We start from the raw sequence: 17,936 nt of genomic DNA, 5'->3' as shown, positions 1-17,936 counted from the left end.
CTTTGGTCCTATGGTGTCTCATGGGGGACAAACATCAGTAACTGCCACATCAAACCACACCCAAAGACTGAAATCTTGTTTTTCTTAATTTGCAACAGAGATACACATGAGGAATCAGTGCTTTCCGTCGCTTTTTAATGTTTTGGCATTCAGGTCCAAAAAGTCACTTTCTCACCACTTTTATTAACATACGTGGAAGGTTTTGTTCAAACAAAAAGGATGCAGTCAGAAAGTGATTGAAATCATAGGGAACAACCCTGATGATAGTTATTCTAATGTGTTACTTATACTCAATGTTCACTTCGGAGCCTTATGTCAACACTTCCACATTTAAATATTAACCTATTGATAAAGACCAGAAGAGTTAACACTTTACATTACAGTATGGGTTAAAGTGGTTACTACATGGTAAAAGTAAATTCCTTGTAACATGGTAACAACACCTAGATACCATGGACATATTATGTACACCATATTTTAGAACAATGAACAACAAACAATTATTGTTTCATGCTATAAGCTTCACATTTTTGGTGTGTCTGTTAAGTGCATGGTTACAATAGCATTTCATTGCATCAATAGCCTGTATCTGAAATGTCAATAGGAGGCATGTACAGTGTGGTATCTATTTTGCCTGCTTCAAATGTGTCATTGACCTATGAAAGCCATGGAAGGCATGGAAGCCAACCTGTTTTGGCGGCAGTCTTTTCAACAGCTGTGGTGTTCCTTGGCAATAAAACAAAATTAAATAGAAGCAACAAAAGAGTGAGTGACCTAGCAATTACCATCTCATAACATCCTAGTCAGAATGCGCACTACTCCTGTTTCTCATGGCATGGGGACTCAGCCTTGGTGTTTGATCAACATCAGGCAATTTGACAGGAGAAAAAGTAAGCAGAAGAGTTTAGCAATTTGCTTTGCCCAGCCTTGTACTTATTTTTAGCTTCTTGAATAACATTTGCCTATATTTCAGATTGTAACCTCAGCCTCAGGGGTCCTATGGCCCTTTTACTACCCTTCCAAAATGCAAAAATATTTGGATAATAAAGGGGCATTTCCATGTAAAGGACCCATGAGCAGCATTGTGAAGTTCGTAGGATCATGTCAAATCGGGTGTCAAAAAATGAGGGCCCTGGGCATAATTTATAACACAGCTTAACTCACACTAAATATCTGTGCTACAGGTGGCTATATCGGTCTCCTAATACAGGACAAGTAAAGGACCAGTGCGCTACTCTTGTGAAAAAAGGGAAACAAATGTATTTTTTCTTGGGGTACTGCAGCATCCTCAGCATGCCTAGAACACATTCTTATTTACAATGACAGCCTACACCAGTCAAACCAATACGACACTGGGCAAACTACTCTGGAGAGACCTGAAAATAGCTGTTCAGCTACTCTTCCCATCCAACCTGACAGAGCTCAAGAGGATATGCAGAAAAGAATGGGAGAAACTCCCCGAATACAGCTGTGCAAAGCTTGTAGTGTCATACCCAAGAAGAGGAAAGGCTGCAATCATTGCCAAAGGTGCTTCAACAAAGTACTGAGTAAAGGGTTTGAGTACTTACGTAAATGTGATATTTCAGTTATTAATGTTTCATCAATTTGCACACGTCTAAAAATCTGATTTTGCTTTGTCGTTATGGGGTATTGTGTGTAGATTGATGAGGGGGAAAAACTATTTGATCAATTTTAGAATAAGGCTGTAATGTAACAAAATGTGTAAAGTCAAGGGGTCTGAATACTTTCCGAATGCACTGTAAATGAGATACGCATATGGTAGTTTGTCATATGGCTTATTCAGGAATATATACTCATCATGGGCAGAAAGGGTGAGAAATGTATTCTGCAATGGTTATGCTATACTGTTATGTTTATAAATTAAATATTGTCTACAAGTAATTTGACATCTATAGTACGTAGCCTACAAACATCATTGGAAAAGGTGAACCGTCTGTTCTACAGTTACACTGCGCTTCAGATCAGATTGCAAAGAGTAAAATACTTGAAATATCTTACCTACTGTATTTATCACTGTGAAGTGGGTCCAATTAAATGAGATGAGATGAATGATAGGTTAGGCTAACATGTTGTTGACCTGTAGGCTATTTTGCGAGTATGAAACTATCAGAGTCTGAAAAGGTGGGGAATTTATTCTGCAATGATCATGGATATTAAAAATAATAGGATATAGATGCCTATTTTCTATTATTTTAGAATGCCCAAATTAAATAGATTTGTTTCTCACTAATTGCAAATCTAGTTTTTAAATGTATCTACCCGTTTTTTTTAATGAATACGAGTGTCATCATATATTCCTCCACAATGCTACCTGGCTACTTTGACTGCTTGATATTAACAACTTCTATATTGGCACAGGGTGAGACCCAGATGCAGACACAGGAGGCAGATGGTTCGAGTCTGATATTCATTATAATCCAAGGAGCAGGCAAGAGAATGGTCGTGGATAGGCATAACAAGGTCAGAGTCCAGGAGGTACAGGGTGCTAGGCAGGCTCGAGGTCAGGTCAGGCAGGCGGGTTCAGAGTCGAGGCAGACAAGGGTCAAAACCGGAAGGACTAGCAGAAACAGAAAAAAGGGAAAACCAGGAGCCTGGAAATAACACGCTGGTTTACTTGACAAAACAAGAGAGCTGGCAAGAGAATAAGTACTCAGGGACTAATGAGGAAAACGGGTGACACCTGGAGGTGGGTGGAGACAATCACAAAGACAGGTGAAACAGATCAGGGTGTGACAACTTTAACCACTATAAAATGTGCATATGCCTGGTCTGAAGTCTGCACATTCTCAAGTCAAGTTCAGTTTTTATAAATGCCAACTTTTATATAAAACTGACACAGCATGTTTTGGGGCATATTTTGTGCTCGTGCAATGTTCATAAATGAGAACTCAGGGGCTTAATTTATAAACGTTGAGTAAATTTCACATTAAATATCTGCGTACCCCATTTCTGAAAATAATACATAAGTCTAAATATATTGAGATTCATAAACTTGCTGCACGCCATACATAGCCTACGCATGTTTCCCATTATAAATCAGACCTGTCATAAAATTGTGTGTGTGAATAAGCATTATAACTCCACCTCAGAAACGCCCGTCCTTAACCTTTTATGGTGACAATCACACCCTTGTATGCTGTATACTTTGAAAATAGGCCAATACAGTATCTAAAGGAAATAGTAATGGGGAACTTCATCAAATGTCTTTATAGGTTTCGCCAGAATGTTTTCTTTTGCAGTGACATTTGCTGTTTCTGACCATTTGTGAAAGACAAAAACAATTGCAACCTTTAAACAGATCATTTGAATGCAATAAAGTTATCTACTTGAAAAAAGTATAAATTGACCAATTTGGCACATTTGAGCAAACTCTTGGCAGTATTGATGCAAAATATTGTGTATTGAGGTAATTATTCACTGGAACAGTCTGGAACTTTGCACACACACTGCTGCCATCTTGTGGACAACATCTAAATTACACCTAGGCTCCTGTCTTAATGTATGGCCTTTCTCTTGCTTTTCAAAGATGGAACCAACAAAAAAATAAAACATGTTTTTTTCTTTTGTATAATCTTTTACCCGATCTAATGTGTTATATTATCCTACATTCATTTCACACGTCAACAAACTTCAAGGTGTTTCCTTTCAAATGGTATCAAGAATAGTCATATCCGATCCTTATTAAAACAGTTACAGAGTTTCATAGTTGTGATATGAGAAAACTGAGGATGGATCAACAACATTTCAGTTACTCCACAATACTAACCCACAGTTGAAGTCGGAAGTTTAAATACACTTAGGTTGGAGTCATCAAATCTCATCAAGACTCCACAAATGTCTAGTTTAAACTTCTTATTGCTTAGATCCCGCTAACGGGATTGATATGACAACAGCCAGTGAAAGTGCAGGGCACCAAATTCAAACCAGAAATCTCATAATTAAAATTAGTCAAACATAGAAGTATTTTACACCATTTTAAAGATAAACTTGTTGTTAACCCACAACAGTGTGCGATTTCAAAAAGGCTTTACGACGAAAGCACACCAAATGATTAGGTCTGCATCTAGTCACAGAAAAACACAGCCATTTTTCCAGCCAAAGAGAGGAGTCACAAAAAAGCAGAAATAGAGATACAATTAATCACTAACCTTTGATGCTCTTCACCAGAAGACACTCATAGGACTTCAGGTTACACAATACATGTATGTTTTGTTCGATAAAGTTCATATTTATATCCAAATATCTGAGTTTACATTGGCGCGTTATGTTAATTAAGTAGTTCCAAAACATCCAGTGATTTTGCAGAGAGCCACATCAATACTCATCATAAATGTTGATGAAAATACAAGTGTTATGCATGGAAATTTAGATACACTTCTCCTTAATGCAACCGCTGTATCAGATTTAAAAAAAGCTTTACTGAAAAAGCACACCATGCAATAATCTGAGTACAGCACTCAGACAACAAAACAAGCAATATAGATATCCGCCATGTTATAGAGTCAACAGAAGTCAGAAATAGCACTATAAATATTCACTTACCTTTGATGATTTTCATCAGAATGCACTCCCATGAATCCCAGTTACACAATAAATGTTTGATTTGTTAGATAAAGTCCATAATTTGTCCAAATACCTTCTTTTTTTCTCCACGCGTTTAGTACACAATCTAAACTCACGAGGCGCGGGCAAGTCCAGGCGAAAGTTCAGACGAAAAGTCATATTACAGTTCGTAGAAACATGTCAAACGAAGTTTGGAATCAATATTTAGGATGTTTTTATCATAAATCTTCAATAATGTTCCAACCGGAGAATTCCTTTGTTTGTAGAAATATAATGGAATGCAAGCGAACGCTCACGTGTGTCACATTCGTTGAATGGAGGAGACCAAGGCGCAGCGTAATTTGAATACATCTTCTATTTATTAACGAAGAACACTTAAACAAACTTACAAAAACAACCAAACGACCGTGAAGCTATATATGATAAGTGCAGACACAGGCAACTAACACATAGACAATAACCCACGAAATACCCAAGGAATATGGCTGCCTAAATATGGTTCCCAATCAGAGACAACGATAAACAGCTGCCTCTAACTGAGAACCAATCTAGGCACCCATAGACATGCATAACACCTAGACTAGTAAACACCCATAAACACCTAGACTAGTAAACACCCATAGACATACAAAATTGGAGGTGTACCTGTGGATGTATTTCAAGGCCAACCTTCAAACTCAACCTTCAAACTCAAACTCAGCCAAGACCAAAAATTCTAGCCTTCCACAAGTCTGGTTCATCCTTGGAAGCACATTTCCAAATCCCTGAATGTACCACCAAATGGCTTAAGGACAACAAAGTCAAGCTATTGGAGTGGCCCTCACAAAGCCCTGACCTCAATCCTATAGAAAATGTGTGGGCAGAATTGAAAAAGCGTGTGCGAGAAAGGAGGCATACAAACCTGACTCAATAACTTTATTTTCATGTGAGGAAACTTATTTTGTGGAGTGATTGTGTCACGCCCTGACCTTAGATTCTCTGTTTTTCTATATATTTTGGTTAGGTCAGGGTGTGACTAGGGTGGGTACTGTAGTTGTTGTATGTCTAGGGGTTTTGTCATCTAGGGTTTTGTATGTCTTTGTTGGCCTGATATGGTTCCCAATTAGAGACAGCTGTTTATGGTTGTCTCTGATTGGGGATCATATTTAGGTAGCCATTTTCCCTATTGTTAGTTGTGGGATCTTGTCTATGTTTCGTTGCCTGTCAGCACTAGTTTGTATAGCTTCACGGTTCATTTGGTTGTTTGTTGTTTTTGTTCATTCATTCATTAAAAAGAGAATGAACGCATACCATGCTGCGCCTTGGTCCGATCTTTATGACGAACGTGACAGATTGACATGACAATATGCAGATATTAACAAGCAAAGAACAAACAAGTAACATTTGAATAATACATAAAAGACACTAAAGGATGTGACAACACTTACAGTACAAAACTTAAAGAGACAATTTCATGCCATTAATTAAGGAGCATGATTGGAGGTTGACAAATATATATATATATATATATATATATATATATATATATATAGCGTTTTTGGTTTTGATCAAGCGAGATCTACATCTGTATTGCTCAGAAGCTGCATAGTTCTCGTGCGGTGTGTGTGAGGTGTATGACGCTATGTGTTTCTCATTTCATCCTTAACCACTGTATTTGATGGATTCATGGTCTTTTCCAATGAACTTGCCACCAAATCATGCTCTTACTTCCTGGTTAAATTAGGATCCGTCTACACACTTTCCACTACTGTCGTTGATATCCCCATTTAGTTTTATAGTCCATATGTTGCATTAGCTATTGTATAATTTGAATGACCGTATTGCAAAGACACCTCACACATTTTCTAAACTAACTTGATGTATTATTCATATTGATGGTATCGCTCAGAATATGAACTGGTATATTTCAATTTTGTGTGCAAGTCACCAGTTTCTACTGTGTTTATCAATTGGAACAGTGCTTTCTGAAATAAATAAAACAGTTGATTTAATGTTTAATTCAAAATGTTAATTTAATAGGTATACTGAACAAAAATATAAACGCAACATGTAAAGTGTGCCAGACCCGTCAGGGGGATGGATTATATTGGCAAATGAGAAATGCTCACTAACAGGGATGTTAACAAATTTTGGGATCTTTTATTTCAGCTCATGAAACATGGGACTTTGTGTTTTATATTTTTGTTCAGTATAAATATATGATTACTGTTCATAACATCATTTGGGGTGCTTGTTTGTAAGTTGTTACTCACATGGTAACTCATATTGTAAATGATTTATAAATGAATTATTCAACGCACTTACATGACCCAAAATATAATTATATTAAAGCAGTAATGAAGAAAATGTACTTCTATGGGTTTTACATACTGGATTGAATATTATTAACAAGGTAAGACGTTACAATGTTTTTAAAACAGGGCAGTGGTCCGCATTAGTTCCTCGGCCACTTTGACACTTCAGTGATATGCCCAAAATAACTCAAAGTAAATATCATAAAGGTATTTGGTCTGCAATAGTTAAATGCAGTAGTTAAATGTAGTAGTTAAATGCAGTAGTTACAAGCAGTTCCTAATTAAAAAGGCAACACAAAAGCAAACAAATTATACAATAGGATTTGGATGTCTCATGTTGCAGGAAAGGTTTTCTAATTGTTTAAGTTATTTTCCATATAAATCTAACAGATAAAACATGTGCAAGCTGCAAATAAATAAGTAATATATTTGAGAGCCTATATGGATAAGTGGAAATACAGTCACTTGAAAGATAAGGTATATGCATTTTACCTTGTCACATTTTAGCATTGGTTTGTCAAAAAAAATCCATACCTTTGTTTTATCCCTTAATAATCAATACTATGAATATCAATACTCATCAGCAGAAAAAAAACACACGAAGTCTTAAGGAATATCACAAATATCATACTTGACATCAAAAAGTACATTTAGGTGTGTTTTTGTTTTTGTGTACTTGGGGGTATGTACATGAAATACATATTTATTTTGTAATTAACACAGGTACAGTCCATTGTGCATTCTTCTGCTAAAGCAGGTCATTCATCTTAAGGGTGTCTCTATGAGAGCTGGAAAATTGGTCAAAATTGGTCAAGTTCATTGGTCAAGCCAATGCCACAGCAGCTATGACACAAGCTATTAGTTAGCCAGCAACTGTACCATTAGCAGTGCCAACGTGAGAGGCAAGGCAGACAGACAGAAGGCAGTGGGTCGGGGAGCACTTCCTGAATTGACAGATGACTCTGAAAAAGTAGGAACAATAAAGATATGGTTTACTGGATGATAAAAGGTGAATGTCTTTTAATGTTTCTGTTCAAATGTTGACTTTGCTCTTACAGATGTGTAGTGTGGTGACGATTAATACTTACCAACACTGACGCTGCCCTGTAGGATGGGCAGGGAGGTGGAACTGCTGGTGAAAGTTGCCTGTGCGCTGCCTGCACTGGGTACCAAATTTTTGTTACTGAACACAAGTGTCATGTTGGTAATTACGGAGCCACTCCTAGGAAAGAAAATGGACAACCCACAGAAATCATTATCATCATTGCTGTCATCATCAAAGTTTTTAAGTCAGTCAGTAATGAGAATTCATACTTACTTGAATGAGTTGACAATGGAACGATTGAAGCTTAGGGTGTTAACAAAAATCTTGTTCACCTGCATTGAAAGATTTAAATACGATTAGCAAAGCTTAACATCATTCGCGTAAAAATGTAAACAGGGCCAGAACTCACAGTGGTGGTCCTCCTGAGTGGCGCAGTTGTCTAAGGCGCTGTGCCAATAGAGATCCTGGTTCGAGTCCAGGCTCTGTCACAGCCGGCCGTGACCAGGAGTCACATTTAGGGCAGCAGGGTAGCCTAGTGGTTAAAGCGTTGGACTAGTAACCGGAAGGTTACAAGTTCAAACCCCTGAGCTGACAAGGTCTGTTGTTCTGCCCCTGAACAAGCAGTGAACTGCTGTTGCTCAGAGAGCTAGTAAAGTTAGATGTCAGGCTGAACTGCAGTGACAGTTGAGGGCTGGTCAATGGCTCCTCTGTTGCTGGGGCTGCCTTTGTAGTTGGCACTTGGGTAGTTAGTACTTGGATAGTTGGTACTGGGATATTTGGTGTTTCGGTCAAATTGGTTACCGGAGCGGTTGGAGCTACAGGGTTGCCTGGAGCTGACAGGGTTGCCTGGTGTACGGTGTTTCCTCTGACACATTGGTGCAGCCGGTTTCGGGTTAATCGGGCATTGTGTCAAGAAGCAGTGCGGTTTGGCTATGTCGTGTTTCGGAGGACGCACGGCTCTCGACCTTCGCCTCTCCCGAGTCCATACGGGAGTTGCAGTGATGGGACAAGACTGTAACTACCAATTTGATACCACGAAATTGGCGAAAAAATTCTGGATGTATTTCTGCATTTTAAAAGTTATGTACCTTGAAGACTTGATTACTGACATGCAAAACTGTAAATGTTTCCCATGTTGTGCGCATTGCACTCGCTGTTGCCCATAGCAGCTGTTAGGCAGGCACAAGGGTTCATGTCCACTAAGAAGAACGTAAAAAAAGTCTGGATGGGGAGGTCCCAGAGTACGATATATTCATACTGAATAATCTTTGGTTCTATCTAACAATAGGACGCCCACTCATATCTAGTCTCTCTGGTGTGGTGTATATTGATGAAAAGGGCTCTGGATACTTACCTCCGAGACCACTGTGCCAGCCAGAGCCTTGAATGCTGAAGAGGACGAGTTGGCAAGATCTGAGGTGAACATCTGGTTGAGGCTAAACCGAAGACTCAGGGTTCCTTCACTAGAAGATGGAGGATCAGTTGATGCGACAGCAGTGGTGGTGGCTGCCGCCGGAGCAGCGTTGGTGGTGGTGGCCACTGTTGGAGGTGGCGTGGTGACAGCTGTTGCTGTAGTTGAAGCAGCAGTTGATGCAGTTGGAGGAGCAGTTTCTGCAGTTGGAGCAGCAGTTGCTGCAGTTGGAGCAGCAGTTGCAGCAGTTGGAGCAGCAGTTGCTGCAGTTGGAGCAGTGGTTGCTGCAGTTGAAGCAGCAGTTGCTGCAGTTGAAGCAGCAGTTGCTGCAGTTGGAGCAGCAGTTGCTGCAGTTGAAGCAGCAGTTGCTGCAGTTGGAGCAGCAGTTGCTGCAGTTGGAGGAGCAGTTTCTGCAGTTGGAGCAGCAGTTGCTGCAGTTGAAGCAGCAGTTGCTGCAGTTGGAGCAGCAGTTGCTGCAGTTGAAGCAGCAGTTGCTGCAGTTGGAGCAGCAGTTGCTGCAGTTGGAGCAGCAGTTGCTGCAGTTGGAGGAGCAGTTTCTGCAGTTGGAGCAGCAGTTGCTGCAGTTGAAGCAGCAGTTGCTGCAGTTGGAGCAGCAGTTGCTGCAGTTGAAGCAGCAGTTGCTGCAGTTGGAGCAGCAGTTGCTGCAACGGTGGTGGTTGCTGCAGTTGGAGCTGCAGTAGTCATTGTAGTAGTGCCTGCAAAATTGTAACATTCAATGAAATCTTTACATATTGCAATAAAGTAGTGTATGAGAAAAAGTAAAGTGATGTGTTGGTGAATTGTCTTACGCGTGACCACAATGGAGGATGAATTGACAGGCAAGGTCAGGCCAGAGGTGTTGGAAGTAATGGCAGTTTGTAAAGTTTGTGCTGCCAGGCTAGTGTTAGGCACTAAGCTGATGTTGTTGAAAATCAACGTAGACTCCACCACAATTGATCCTGACCTGAAAATAATATGATTTTTTAAATATCTTTTGAAAGCGTTACTTCAGTAAGAACCCATCCCAAGGCATACTAAATAACAATATTCATAGAAATGTTATTTTTCTTCATCATCCACACTGTTTCAAAGTCATTCAAATTATAATCATGTACCCACCGGAATCTATTGACAACAGTTTGAATAAATCTGGCTCCAAATTCAGCCTTGAACAAGTTATCCAGCTGAAAAAGGTGGATACGGAATTAAAAGTTATATTATATTAACAATTCAACCATGTTTGGCTGGTATCAAGATGCCATATGATGAATTATGACAACGATGATCATGGTTATGATTTTGTGAAGCGCCTTTCAAGAGAACTAAGGGCACTATCTTTGGTAAAATGAAATCAAATGTAAGTTACCTGTGTAGATACTTGTTTAGCCAATGCCAGGAACTCTGGTGAACTGCTGTTGCTCAGAGAGCTAGTAAAGTTAGATGTCAGGCTGAACTGCAGTGACAGTTGAGGGCTGGTCAATGGCTCCTCTGTTGCTGGGGCTGCCTTTGTAGTTGGCACTTGGGTAGTTGGTACTTGGATAGTTGGTACTGGGATATTTGGTGTTTCGGTCAAATTGGTTACCGGAGCGGTTGGAGCTACAGTAGCATTTACTACTGTGGTAGTTGGAGGAGCTGTTGCATTGACTACTGGGGCAGTTGGAGGAGCTGTTGCATTGACTACTGGGGCAGTTGGAGGAGCTGTTGCATTGACTACTGGGGCAGTTGGAGGAGCTGTTGCATTGACTACTGGCGCAGTTGGAGGTGCTGTTGCATTGACTACTGGGGCAGTTGAAGGAGCTGTTGCATTGACTACTGGGGCAGTTGGAGGAGCTGTTGCATTGACTACTGGAGTAGTTGGAGGTGCTGTTGCATTGACTACTGGGGCAGTTGGAGGTGCTGTTGCATTGACTACTGGAGTAGTTGGAGTTGCTGTTGCATTGACTACTGGAGTAGTTGGAGGTGCTGTTGCATTGACTACTGGGGCAGTTGGAGGTGCTGTTGCATTGACTACTGGGGCAGTTGGAGGTGCTGTTGCATTGACTACTGGGGCAGTTGGAGGAGCTGTTGCATTGACTACTGGGGCAGTTGGAGGAGCTGTTGCATTGACTACTGGAGTAGTTGGAGGTGCTGTTGCATTGACTACTGGGGCAGTTGGAGGAGCTGTTGCATTGACTACTGGGGCAGTTGGAGGAGCTGTTGCATTGACTACTGGAGTAGTTGGAGGTGCTGTTGCATTGACTACTGGAGTAGTTGGAGGTGCTGTTGCATTGACTACTGGGGCAGTTGGAGGAGCTGTTGCATTGACTACTGGGGCAGTTGGAGGAGCTGTTGCATTGACTACTGGAGTAGTTGGAGGTGCTGTTGCATTGACTACTGGGGCAGTTGGAGGAGCTGTTGCATTGACTACTGGGGCAGTTGGAGGAGCTGTTGCATTGACTACTGGAGTAGTTGGAGGTGCTGTTGCATTGACTACTGGAGTAGTTGGAGGTGCTGTTGCATTGACTACTGGGGCAGTTGGAGGAGCTGTTGCATTGACTACTGGGGCAGTTGGAGGAGCTGTTCCATTGACTACTGGGGCAGTTGGAGGTGCTGTTGCATTGACTACTGGAGTAGTTGGAGGTGCTGTTGCATTGACTACTGGAGTAGTTGGAGGTGCTGTTGCATTGACTACTGGAGTAGTTGGAGGTGCTGTTGCATTGACTACTGGGGCAGTTGGAGGTGCTGTTGCATTGACTACTGGGGCAGTTGGAGGAGCTGTTGCATTGACTACTGGGGCAGTTGGAGGAGCTGTTGCATTGACTACTGGAGTAGTTGGAGGTGCTGTTGCATTGACTACTGGGGCAGTTGGAGGAGCTGTTGCATTGACTACTGGGGCAGTTGGAGGAGCTGTTGCATTGACTACTGGAGTAGTTGGAGGTGCTGTTGCATTGACTACTGGAGTAGTTGGAGGTGCTGTTGCATTGACTACTGGGGCAGTTGGAGGAGCTGTTGCATTGACTACTGGGGCAGTTGGAGGAGCTGTTGCATTGACTACTGGAGTAGTTGGAGGTGCTGTTGCATTGACTACTGGGGCAGTTGGAGGAGCTGTTGCATTGACTACTGGGGCAGTTGGAGGAGCTGTTGCATTGACTACTGGAGTAGTTGGAGGTGCTGTTGCATTGACTACTGGAGTAGTTGGAGGTGCTGTTGCATTGACTACTGGGGCAGTTGGAGGAGCTGTTGCATTGACTACTGGGGCAGTTGGAGGAGCTGTTGCATTGACTACTGGGGCAGTTGGAGGTGCTGTTGCATTGACTACTGGAGTAGTTGGAGGTGCTGTTGCATTGACTACTGGGGCAGTTGGAGGAGCTGTTGCATTGACTACTGGGGCAGTTGGAGGAGCTGTTGCATTGACCTGGAGTAGTTGGAGGTGCTGTTGCATTGACTACTGGAGTAGTTGGAGGTGCTGTTGCATTGACTACTGGAGTAGTTGGAGGTGCTGTTGCATTGACTACTGGGGCAGTTGGAGGAGCTGTTGCATTGACTACTGGGGCAGTTGGAGGAGCTGTTGCATTGACTACTGGGGCAGTTGGAGGTGCTGTTGCATTGACTACTGGAGTAGTTGGAGGTGCTGTTGCATTGACTACTGGGGCAGTTGGAGGAGCTGTTGCATTGACTACTGGGGCAGTTGGAGGTGCTGTTGCATTGACTACTGGGGCAGTTGGAGGAGCTGTTGCATTGACTACTGGAGTAGTTGGAGGTGCTGTTGCATTGACTACTGGAGTAGTTGGAGGTGCTGTTGCATTGACTACTGGGGCAGTTGGAGGAGCTGTTGCATTGACTACTGGGGCAGTTGGAGGAGCTGTTGCATTGACTACTGGGGCAGTTGGAGGTGCTGTTGCATTGACTACTGGAGTAGTTGGAGGTGCTGTTGCATTGACTACTGGGGCAGTTGGAGGAGCTGTTGCATTGACTACTGGGGCAGTTGGAGGAGCTGTTGCATTGACTACTGGAGTAGTTGGAGGTGCTGTTGCATTGACTACTGGAGTAGTTGGAGGTGCTGTTGCATTGACTACTGGGGCAGTTGGAGGAGCTGTTGCATTGACTACTGGGGCAGTTGGAGGAGCTGTTGCATTGACTACTGGGGCAGTTGGAGGTGCTGTTGCATTGACTACTGGAGTAGTTGGAGGTGCTGTTGCATTGACTACTGGGGTAGTTGGAGGTGCTGTTGCATTGACTACTGTGGTAGTTGGAGGAGCTGTTGCATTGACTACTGTGGTAGTTGGAGGAGCTGTTGCATTTACTACTGTGGTAGTTGGAGGAGCTGTTGCATTGACTACTGGGGCAGTTGGAGGAGCTGTTGCATTGACTACTGGAGTAGTTGGAGGTGCTGTTGCATTGACTACTGTGTTCGTTGCAGGGGCTGTTGTGTTGACTACCGTGTCAACTACCGTGTTTGTAGTTGACACGTTTGAGGGGGCCGAAGTTGCATTCACTGTAATGTGCTGCATTGACATGTTCAAAGGGGAGGACGTTGCGTGCACGACCATATACATTGTTGACATTGGAGGAACCGGAGTAGAAGTAGTAGTTGGAGCTGAGGTTGAAACAACTCCTGGAAGACAGCAAATCATAAGACGTCATGATGTACGTATAATAGAAGATGTACTGGTCTCAAAGAAAATAGGTCTTCTAAAAAACATTAAGCATTGCACACAGCTTCAACAACATCTGATCATTGTTAACTATCAGAATTATATTGGAACATGAAAAGATAGAATAGATGGCTTTAATATCCAATCAACAATTGTTTACAGGAATTTGTGTCAGTTGTCATAATGTTCTTATAATGTTGAACAGTTAAGTGATGTAGAGACCAGATCAATATAATTAATATAATATAATGAAACATAGAAAAGTAAAATGCAGACATATAAAGAAGTGCAGCTGTATGATAACTTGGTATTTTACGAACATGAGGTAGAGAGAGTGCAGGGAAATATTGAGTTACTAAGAGTTCAGAATTTAGAAAATGAAGGTGTCATACTTGTTGCCGTGATAGAAGCTGTGTTCACTGGGAGAGAGAAATTAGAGCTGTTGCTTGAGACACTCTCTGTCAAAGTTGTGACCACCGTACTGGACTCAGGGACTGAGCTGGCATTGTTAAATATCAGCTTAGCGTCTACCACAACCGAACCTTTACTGGAAAACAACAAAATGAAAAACAATTCATATGATACCGTCAGTAAAGCATATTCATATTTAAATGATATGACAATTATGAACACTTACACAATTTAATAATTTACCGTAAAAATAATTAATGAATACAATGTCTATCTTAAAATTAATTCCAAGAATGGCCCAAAGTAAAAATACAAACTCAAGAATAACTACCTACCTGAAACCTAGGACCTCTGTGCGATTGAAACGGGATCCATATTTGTTTTGGTAAACTGTGTCCAACTGTAAATGTTATATAACCAATTTTAGCAATTTATCTTGAAAACTTAAATGTTGACATGCACAATTTGAGGAAAAGTATCAGACATAATGGCAAATATGAAAACTTATTTGAGGGATAATATCCCTCTTTATGAACCTGACAGAAAGTACTACTAAATATGAACAATAGTAAAGAATATAAAACTGAAATTACCGCTGTAGCCACAATGGTTGCTAATGCTTGGAACTCTGCTGAAGATGTATTATTCAAGTCTGCCGTGAAGTTTTGCTCTAATTTGAACTCCAACTTCACCTCCGGTGGTGGAGGTGCCGGTGTTGTGGTAGCTTTGATCAGAGCAGCTGTGGTTGTTGCTGGAGCAGCTATAGTTGGCGTAGCAGCAGCTGTGGTTGTTGTGGGAGCAGCTGTGGTTGTGGTGGGGATGGCTGTGGTTGTTGTTGACGCAGCTGTGGTTGTTATTGCAGCAGCTGCTGTTGCTGTTGCTATGGGGGCAAATGTGGTTGTTGTGGGAGAAGCTATGGTTGTTGTGGGATCTGCTACTGTTGTAGTAGCAGCAGCTGTGGTTGTGATAACTGCAGCCGTGGTTGTTGTGTGAGCTGCAGTGGTTGTTGTGGGTGCAGCTGTAGTTGTTGTAGCCGCAGCTGTAGTTGTCGTTGGTGCTGCTGCTGTTGTTGTGGGAGCAGCTGGGGTTGTTGTGGAAGCAGGTGTGGTTGTTGTGGGATCTGCTATTGTTGTTGTAGCAGCAGCTGTGGTTGTGGTAACTGCAGCTGTGGTTGTTGTGTGAGCTGCAGTGGTTGTTGTGGGTGCAGCTGTAGTTGTTGTAGCCGCAGCTGTAGTTGTCGTTGGTGCTGCTGCTGTTGTTGTGGGAGCAGCTGGGGTTGTTGTGGAAGCAGGTGTGGTTGTTGTGGGATCTGCTATTGTTGTTGTAGCAGCAGCTGTGGTTGTGGTAACTGCAGCTGTGGTTGTTGTGTGAGCTGCAGTGGTTGTTGTGGGTGCAGCTGTAGTTGTTGTAGCCGCAGCTGTAGTTGTCGTTGGTGCTGCTGCTGTTGTTGTGGGAGCAGCTGGGGTTGTTGTGGAAGCAGGTGTGGTTGTTGTGGGATCTGCTATTGTTGTTGTAGCAGCAGCTGTGGTTGTGGTAACTGCAGCTGTGGTTGTTGTGTGAGCTGCAGTGGTTGTTGTGGGTGCAGCTGTAGTTGTTGTAGCCGCAGCTGTAGTTGTCGTTGGTGCTGCTGCTGTTGTTGTGGGAGCAGCTGGGGTTGTTGTGGAAGCAGGTGTGGTTGTTGTGGGATCTGCTATTGTTGTTGTAGCAGCAGCTGTGGTTGTGGTAACTGCAGCTGTGGTTGTTGTGTGAGCTGCAGTGGTTGTTGTGGGTGCAGCTGTAGTTGTTGTAGCCGCAGCTGTAGTTGTCGTTGGTGCTGCTGCTGTTGTTGTGGGAGCAGCTGGGGTTGTTGTGGAAGCAGTTGTGGTTGTTGTGAGACCTGCTGTGGTTGTTGTGGGAGCAGCTGTGGTTGTTGTGGGGATGGTTGTTGATGTTGCAGCAGCCGTGGATGTTGTGGGGATGGTTGTTGATGTTGCAGCAGCCGTGGTTGTTGTGGGGATGGCTGTGGTTGTTGTGAGACCTGCTGTGGTTGTTGTGAGACCTGCTGTGGTTGTTGTGGGAGCAGCTGGGGTTGTTGTGGGGATGGCTGTAGTTGTTGTGGGGATGGCTGTGGTTGTCGTGAGAGCTGCTGTGGTTGTTGTGGGGATGGCTGTAGTTGTTGTCGGGATGGCTGTGGTTGTTGCAAGACCATCTGTTGTTGTTGTGGGGATGGTTGTTGATGTTGCAGCAGTAGTGGATGTTGTGGGGATGGTTGTTGATGTTGCAGCAGCCGTGGTTGTTGTGGGGATGGCTGTGGTTGTTGTGAGAGCTGCTGTGGTCGTTGTGGGAGCAGCTGGGGTTGTTGTGGGGATGGCTGTAGTTGTTGTGGGGATGGCTGTGGTTGTTGTAAGAGCATCTGTGGTTGTTGTGGGGATGATTGTTGATGTTGCAGCAGCCGTGGTTGTTGTGGGGATGGCTGTGGCTGTTGTGAGACCTGCTGTGGTTGTTGTGAGACCTGCTGTGGTTGTTGTGGGAGCAGCTGGGGTTGTTGTGGGGATGGCTGTAGTTGTTGTGGGGATGGCTGTGGTTGTTGTGAGAGCTGCTGTGGTTGTTGTGGGAGCAGCTGTGGTTGATGTGGGGATGACTGTAGTTGTTGTGGGGATGGCTGTGGTTGTTGTAAGAGCATCTGTGGTTGTTGTGGGGATGATTGTTGATGTTGCAGCAGCCGTGGTTGTTGTGGGGATGGCTGTGGTTGTTGTGAGACCTGCTGTGGTTGTTGTGAGACCTGCTGTGGTTGTCGTGGGAGCAGCTGGGGTTGTTGTGGGAATGGCTGTAGTTGTTGTGGAGATTGCTGTGGTTGTTGTGAGAGATGCTGTGGTTGTTGTGAGACCTGCTGTGGTTGTTGTGGGAGCAGCTGGGGTTGTTGTGGGGATGGCTGTAGTTGTTGTGGGGATGGCTGTGGTTGTTGTGAGAGCTGCTGTGGTCGTTGTGGGGATGGCTGTAGTTGTTGTCGGGATGGCTGTGGTTGTTGCAAGACCGTCTGTTGTTGTTGTGGGGATGGTTGTTGATGTTGAAGCAGCCGTGGATTTGTGGGGATGGTTGTTGATGTTGCAGCAGCCGTGGTTGTTGTGGGGATGGCTGTGGTTGTTGTGAGACCTGCTGTGGTTGTTGTGAGACCTGCTGTGGTTGTTGTGAGACCTGCTGTGGTTGTCGTGGGAGCAGCTGGGGTTGTTGTGGAAATGGCTGTAGTTGTTGTGGAGATTGCTGTGGTTGTTGTGAGAGCTGCTGTGGTTGTTGTGGGAGCAGCTGGGGTTGTTGTGGGGATGGCTGTAGTTGTTGTGGGGATGGCTGTGGTTGTTGTAAGAGCATCTGTGGTTGTTGTGGGGTTGATTGTTGATGTTGCAGCAGTCGTGGATGTTGTGGGGATGGTTGTTGATGTTGCAGCAGCCGTGGTTGTTGTGGGGATGGCTGTGGTTGTTGTGAGACCTGCTGTGGTTGTTGTGAGACCTGCTGTGGTTGTTGTGGGAGCAGCTGGGGTTGTTGTGGGAATGGCTGTAGTTGTTGTGGAGATGGCTGTGGTT

At 43.3% G+C, this 17,936-nt stretch overlaps 3 protein-coding genes across 3 annotated transcripts; all 3 read right to left on the bottom strand.

The window, feature by feature from the left end:
* Positions 1 to 6,942: 6,942 nt before the first annotated feature.
* Positions 6,943 to 10,067, bottom strand: LOC124001436 (prespore protein Dp87-like). Its single transcript, XM_046308168.1, has 5 exons — positions 9,683 to 10,067; positions 9,278 to 9,639; positions 8,197 to 8,255; positions 7,967 to 8,100; positions 6,943 to 7,840 (listed from the first exon to the last, which is right to left on the bottom strand). Exons 1-5 carry the CDS (start codon positions 10,065 to 10,067, stop codon positions 7,737 to 7,739), a joined length of 1,044 nt encoding a protein of 347 aa, XP_046164124.1. The 3' UTR covers positions 6,943 to 7,736.
* A 703-nt stretch (positions 10,068 to 10,770) lies between these two features.
* Positions 10,771 to 13,957, bottom strand: LOC124001434 (putative uncharacterized protein DDB_G0282133). The gene is made up of 3 exons (XM_046308166.1): positions 13,953 to 13,957; positions 12,729 to 13,748; positions 10,771 to 12,661 (listed from the first exon to the last, which is right to left on the bottom strand). Exons 1-3 carry the CDS (start codon positions 13,955 to 13,957, stop codon positions 10,771 to 10,773), a joined length of 2,916 nt encoding a protein of 971 aa, XP_046164122.1.
* Positions 13,958 to 14,439: 482 nt separating this feature from the next.
* On the bottom strand, positions 14,440 to 17,724 carry LOC124001433 (GATA zinc finger domain-containing protein 14-like). The gene is made up of 3 exons (XM_046308165.1): positions 14,973 to 17,724; positions 14,715 to 14,779; positions 14,440 to 14,515 (listed from the first exon to the last, which is right to left on the bottom strand). Exon 1 carries the CDS (start codon positions 17,722 to 17,724, stop codon positions 15,022 to 15,024), a length of 2,703 nt encoding a protein of 900 aa, XP_046164121.1. The 3' UTR covers positions 14,440 to 14,515; positions 14,715 to 14,779; positions 14,973 to 15,021.
* Between the last annotated feature and the right edge of the window lie 212 nt (positions 17,725 to 17,936).

Source organism: Oncorhynchus gorbuscha, linkage group LG17 (assembly GCF_021184085.1).
Source record: "Oncorhynchus gorbuscha isolate QuinsamMale2020 ecotype Even-year linkage group LG17, OgorEven_v1.0, whole genome shotgun sequence".
In the NCBI taxonomy this organism is placed as follows: Eukaryota; Metazoa; Chordata; class Actinopteri; order Salmoniformes; family Salmonidae; genus Oncorhynchus; species Oncorhynchus gorbuscha.
The sequence above is the reverse complement of the archived record's forward strand: the minus strand, read 5'-3'. Positions and strand labels throughout refer to the sequence as shown.